The sequence below is a fragment of the Rhinopithecus bieti genome, unplaced genomic scaffold (genome assembly GCF_001698545.2).
Source record: "Rhinopithecus bieti isolate Rb0 unplaced genomic scaffold, ASM169854v2 scaffold_15838, whole genome shotgun sequence".
NCBI lineage: Eukaryota > Metazoa > Chordata > Mammalia > Primates > Cercopithecidae > Rhinopithecus > Rhinopithecus bieti.
In genome coordinates this window covers 1,302,099-1,309,035 of record NW_016808928.1, presented here as the reverse complement: position 1 = coordinate 1,309,035, position 6,937 = coordinate 1,302,099, and the positions used below count along the sequence as shown (strand labels likewise).

Here is a 6,937-nt window from a genome sequence, read left to right as displayed (position 1 = left end):
AATTCTTAGCTTTGGTAATTATTTTCTCAATGAAGTGAAAGAAGATTCACAGGGACAACAGAAGAATTCAGAAAAAAAAAAAAATAACTGCATAAGAAAGGGAATATTGGATGCATTTCATAATGTGATGGTTTCTTGAAAAATAAGAATGTTGAAGCAAGAGAAACCTGACCTGTAGTATCAGCTCTGCCTATCTGTGCGTCATTGGGTAAATCAACTAACTTATGTATCTTTCTGCTGCTTCATCTAAATGATGAAAGTGGTAACACACACTTGGTTGGATGGTGGAGTTTTGCAACGTCTGCGAGACACCACTTGGTATTTCCTCAATAAATGGCACCTAAATGCAGCTGCTGGCCAGCAAGACTCAGATTGCAAGTTGGACATCAAAACTCGGTCACTGCAAAGCCACCGTAGGGCTATTTTAAAAAAAGTATCGGTTGTTTTTCATGTTGTAATAACTTCACTCTCAGAGAAATTAGTGTATCATTCTGTGGAACTGTAAGACATTCAGCGTGATGGGCCACCAAGGACTTGTGTTTTCTCTCAGCCCAGAAATGAATGGGGGACGGCTGGTTCTGAATTTTAAAAGCTGTATGATTTTTTGAGCCTTCTTTAACTGTGATATTTGGAATGCTCTCTTAAGTAGGTCTGTAATTCTCTTTCATGTCATTTTTTTTAGTGTGGTGAACGTTTACAAACAGAGCTCCCAAATTGAAAAGAAATCATAAAAAACGTAGGTTTTGGTTTGAAGGAAACCGAGGGTTCTTACTGTTTTTAATGCAAACCATCAAGAAATCTGTCAGCTTCAACGTTACTATTCTGCGTTTCATGGTTCCTGCTAAATGTGCTGTTGATCAATCATGACGATGTGAATGTCATAGGAAAAATATGGAGCTTCATTTTGAATACCATAAAGGCTCATTATGAAGACTCTCTTTCCTTCCCCTGCAAGGGACTCAGGTGCGCATATTAAAGCTAAAATAAATTCACACACAAAAATAGAAATCTAAAATTAAATATTTAATTAGAACTCTGATTTGCTTTAAAGATTGGTGGCATTGCACAGGCTATATTACACCCTCTTTATAATTTTTTTGACAAAAAAAGATACTGTTCATTTTAACAGGCCACTTTAATATTAATACATGTGTAATAGGATTGGAACTGAAAATCAGCTAGAGATGGTACATTTTACATTATTGGGAAAATTACAGTTCTGTATTGTAAAAACATTTATTTTTTAACAACGTACCTACATTAATCAAAAAATTACAGCATATTTAATAATTTTACAAATTCTTCATAAAAAATATATCTCTGTACAAAAAGGTCTTTCGCACCTACGTCGTGACAGCAGCGTGTGGTGGGACGGGAGGGAGGGTCGGCGATGACAATGGGTTTTCCTGATCATAATGCCAGCGTTCTTTTTTTTTCCCCCTTTTTATAATAGCTTTTTTGTTGTTGTTTACAAAATATTTTACAGAAGAAAAAAATTATTGCAGCTAGCCTGAAAAAAGGCAAGATGTGTGTGTAAAACAAGCAGCAGTTTTAAACAGCTCTGAAGCACATGTCCTGTGTTAGCGTGTGGTCGCGTCCCTCACGCATGTTCCTGTTGCCTTCAGGGAAGAGTCTTCTAGACCTAACTCAGCAAGCACAGCTCCTGACTGCCCTAAAACGAGATCCTCCAACACCTTGCGGAGATTCCGTTCAACACTGCACACAACCCTAGGAAGAAACTAGGCAGAATTCTCACAAGAGAATTCCACTGATTTTTTTTTTTTCTCATTTAAATAACATGCTTCAAACTGGCAACCCTAAGACAGTTTGACTTTGCACACAAAGGAAAATCATATCTAATCTGATATGTGGTTTCTTGTATGTATGTATGTCCTGTCATTTCAGGATTTCATAGCATCATTGACCAGGGAGCAGGTCAGGGATGTGGGAACAGAGACATTAATTCAGACTCTGAAGTCAGCATTTTGCACCTAGTTTGAATGACTCAAACTTAGATATGTACAATATATATATATATATGTATGTATATATATACACCTAATATGTATAGTAACCCTGTTCTCCCTTGCACACGAGCCTCCTCACACTTTCAACCATCTTCGCTTTGTTTCGTTCAATGTGTGTGTGAGGAGCATGACTCCTGCTGACCTTGTCCAGTCTACTGTGAAACAGCAATGTAAGGATTCCCATTGGCAAAGCAAATCTCCAAGGATGTGGGCAGGTTGGCCAGGGAAAACTGTGCAGAGAATTCAGCGTAAGGATACGGAATCCAACAGTGTGGGGTTCACAAGACAGAGGAGTCCCTAGGAGAGGCCAGTGAGTCCCCAGACAGCAGAGACCCCTTCCACTGAGGAACACAGCACTGGGAGCCAAGCTCTATGGAAATGTCCGAATCAAAACGCGTGACTCTCTAGAGAATGCCCTGTTTTCCTGACCGCTTTTCCTTTATTCACATTTGAAGTCCTACCTGGAAACCTTCAGTAGACCGACAGACAAATCAGTCTTAAAGCTAGGTGTGAATGTGTTCACTCCGACAACGTGAAGGCCAATTTGAACATTCTGACATTTCTATTACCAGTGCCAATCTAAAATGTGAAAATTTGCCACCATTGGATAGGTACTGAAATATCAAATAATAAAATAAGTATTATCATTTCAAAAATATTTTATCAAACAAGTATAAGTAAAAATAAACATGATCTTCACTTTGAATTTGTTACATAAACATCCTCATGGTCACATCTTCTACTTCATGTTTTGATTTGTATTCACCCTGGGGATCATACCGATTTTATTTGTACCATAACTTTTCATCTACCGATCATGTAATTTAAACCTGAAAAGTCACTGAAATTACATTTCCATCTGGAATTGTAAAGCATGAAACAAATAACAAATGAAGGTATAAAATATATCATCATGAGAGGAGAGAGTGTGTACTTTTTCCTTCTCTCTAAAAGAACACTTAGTATTTTGATCCTGAACAATTTTCACTGAGTTCAAGGTGCTACTGTGGTATATTGTCTTTCAATGCAATATCAAAGATCGATGGCACACTAAAAGTAACCAAAACAAACAAACAAAAAAACACAAAAGAAAAAAACTGCAAAAGGGAAGGCTGCATTGTGAGGTAAAACCCACAAGTTCATCAACTATCTAAAATAAATTACTATTCACAGTTTTACATGGCAAACAGAAATTTCTGCAAACCCCCTGCTATTAAGTAGTATCGGAGAGACAGTAATTGGATGAGGATGGTACTAAAGGAGGAAAACCTGGGAAATCAGGAGGCTTCTGTTATGTTCTCATTGGACCTCTTCAATGAATTCAACACAGAAATGGAGCTAATTGAAGCAATAATAAAATAAATCTCTTCAATACTGTATTTCCTTTTAAAATCTGTGCCATATCTAGGAATACTTTTCACTAACACTCCAACTAAGCTGATGGTGGAATGGTTAGCTTGATAATATGAAAGAATGCTTATATACAATGGATAGTGTGTACAAACCCTGTGTAAATAATTTATTTTTTATCAGAATCTTACGCATTCATAACACACTAGTGCAAAAAATTGTGCATCAAACATTCTGCGACAGAACAGCTGATTGGGAAATTTGCAAACATCCCTAGAGATGAACACACAGGGGAGCTGTGAGGTCCTCAAAGCTTGCCAGGTCTCGGAAGGACAGAGTGAAGCCTTTGTAGGTGTGTGCCTCTATCAGAAAGGTGTCTTCTTCCAGAAAGCTTATTATTTTATTTTTCTCAAAGTATTCACGTTCATGGGGGTTAAAAAAAACACACACACACACGCACAAGAGAACACATATTGTAGTGCTACCATTTTGTCACCGCACCCGAAGGACATATCCACGAGCCCAGAAGATTGCATTGAAAGGCATCCCAGCAACACAGAAATACGAACGTCTGAGGCATTGAGTACGACGTGTCGGCGTGACGTGGCAGTCTTCCTGGAGTGTGCCTTGATTTCAAACAGGTGCAGCCAGGCATTTAGAACTCACTTTCGGAATGAAAATGCAGGTGTACTTTGATCCACAGAAGACTCTGGCACATTTCAGTAGAGATCCCCGCTGCATGTATGCCAGTAGACAAGGTTGAAGATCGCTGCAGTAAAGCCAGAGTGGAAGGGAGAGTGGTATATGGCACCAAAGGAATCACTGCTTGTCCATCAGAGGTATGGCTATGAATCAGTCCTGTTGGGGCACTGAGGGCTATACCACTGTACAGACTGTGTTCAGAGTTGTGTCAAACCTCACAGCCTTGGCTTCTGTGGGTTTTAAGTTTGTATCATACATGGGGTTTTCAAACGATGCTTGTCCATTGCTGTTTTCATGCCCAGCATAGCCATTGTATTGAACTTTTGGTCTCGTTCTAAGGAAGACAGAAAACAAATCATTAGAATCCTAGTTTCAGTTGGAGATTAAGCAGCTGGGACTGGGTGCAGGAGACAATGTCTGCAGAGCAGGGAGTAGTACAGCCAGGACGTTTGCAAAGAAGGAAGGCGTCCACACCTGCACACCTGTCAGTTTATTTGTTTAAATTGGTGACTGGGAATATAAAATGGGTTTTAAAAAGTGAAGCAATTTCAAAAATTAAATAAATTTTTTTTGAGACAGGGTCTCACTCTGTTGCCCAGGCTGGAGTGCAGTGGCACGACCACAGCTCACTTCAGCCTGGACCTCTCGGGCTCAGGTGATCCTCCCACCTCAGCCTCCTGGGTAGCTGGGATCAAAGATTTATTTATGCTTCCTACAAATGCCCCAGGGAAATTGGGAAGGTCCCAAAGGCTGAATTTGACTGGTTTTGTTTTGGATGTCTATTTATCACTGATAAGTTATACGGCCTTGGTTAAGTCACAAAACTTTCTACTACTCTGTAAAATAAGGTTGTGGGCATATGCCTGGCCTTTAGGGCTGTATGATTAAACTAAATTTCAAGTTTAAGCTTTTAGTTCACTGTCGTTACTAATATTCACAAAAAAATTATTTTTTATTTTGTCTCTGTTGAGTTAAAAATGAATCTGTCATTATTAAACTATTATCACATTTTCTGGTTAAAAGAAAACCCCTACATACAATCTACGATAGAGAATTAGAGGATTTTCAGACTGAAAAGACAGAATCATGTCTGGTCTGGCTCTGGCTCCTTTTATTTTTTCCTTATTCCAGAAGAAATCAGATAAGAAAATGTGCCACGTGGCAAAACAGAAATTTAATGGACATAAAGCATGCTTGCAAAAACATCATTTGACATTGGGTGTCAAGAAACTTCTGCCAAGTCATTTACTAGTCGGTTTCCTTATGTTACACATGCTCATTAAGAAAAAGAGAAGTAGTGGCCGGGCGCCGTGGCTCAAGCCTGTAATCCCAGCACTTTGGGAGGCCGAGACGGGCGGATCACAAGGTCAGGAGATCAAGACCATCCTGGCTAACCCGGTGAAACCCCGTCTCTACTAAAATACAAAAAAACTAGCCGGGCAAGGTGGCGGGCGCCTGTAGTCCCAGCTACTCGGGAGGCTGAGGCAGGAGAATGGCATAAACCCGGGAGGCGGAGCTTGCAGTGAGCTGAGATCCGGCCACTGCACTCCAGCCTGGGCGACAGAGCAAGACTCCGTCTCAAAAAAAAAAAGAAAAAGAGAAGTAGTGCATGGCCCTGAGAAAACGGCAGAACTGCAATTTGTAACTGCCCTTGGAGTGGGAGAGGTCGACATTACGCTTGGAAAATGTTCCAGCAGCAGCGATAGTTAGCCAACAAATCCAGCCCCTCATGAATGAAGTGAAGACCTGGCTAAAATGTTCACTCAATCGTCCGGATCACAAGCTGCCACAGTCCCTTCGTGTCTAGGGAAATGCAGCTCCAGAGTGGAACTGGCAGCAGCTGGATGCTGATGTGCACGCGTGCAGCTGCACCCGGCAGAGGGCTGTCAGGACCTCGGGCTCTGAGGAAGCAATTCCCCACATGCAAGCAACAGACTCAAAAATGAGCAGAAACAGGGTTTTTCTGGAGGAATACAGAGCCAGTTCATTAAGAAACATTTATGTCTGCAGAGCCTGAGAAGCCAGTATAGAGGGTGCTACAGGCTTGGTGCTTTCCTGACCAGGTGGTGACAACTTGAAGGAAATGGATTAATGTGCTGCTGGCAACTGAGCCCTGGACTTCCTTGATTCTGCAAAAATTCCACAATCCCTCGCTCCTATGGCACAGAAGTAGAGAACGACAAGACCCAACAGACTGAGAAGTCACAGTGGCCTCGTAGCCGCCCTCTTGAGAGCTGTGAGAGGGAACAGCTTCCTTCATTTTCAACATGCAGGGCAGCCTCCTGGTCTTGGTACAGTGTCAGGAAGGGAGAGAATGCAGGTGTGATGACGACAGATTCCCCACTGGCCCAGAGGAGGCATCAAGTTTACATAAAAATAAGTGCTGTCTCCCTTATATCTGGCTCTGAAATCTGAGATCTCTTTCCAAGGCACTGCCTTCACAGAGACACCAAACTACTCAACATTGACAGGGAAGATGCTCAGGTTTAATGACTAAAACTGGTGTGTATGTTTTTTTTTTAAATTATTATTATTATTATTATACTTTAAGTTCTAGGGTACATGTGCATAACGTGCAGGTTTGTTACATATGTATACTTGTGCCATGTTGGTGTGCTGCACCCATCAACTCATCAGCACCCATCAACTCGTCATTTACATCAGGTATAACTCCCAATGCAATCCCTCCCCCCTCCCCATGATAGGCCTCGGTGTGTGATGTTCCCCTTCCCGAGTCCAAGTGATCTCATTGTTCAGTTCCCACCTATGAGTGAGAACATGCGGTGTTTGGTTTTCTGTTCTTGTGATAGTTTGCTAAGAATGATGGTTTCCAGCTGCATCCATGTCCCTACAAAGGA

General features: G+C 41.2%; 1 protein-coding gene across 1 annotated transcript in view; it reads right to left on the bottom strand.

Annotated features, from left to right (window-relative positions):
- Positions 1–1,002: 1,002 nt before the first annotated feature.
- Positions 1,003–6,937, bottom strand: part of CSMD1 (CUB and Sushi multiple domains 1) — a 1,215,136-nt gene continuing 1,209,201 nt past the window's right edge. Inside the window, exon 68 of the mRNA XM_017887857.1 lies at positions 1,003–4,413. Within this exon, the coding sequence (XP_017743346.1) occupies positions 4,254–4,413 (160 nt within the window). The 3' untranslated portion in view covers positions 1,003–4,253. The remainder of the gene's footprint in view (positions 4,414–6,937) is intronic.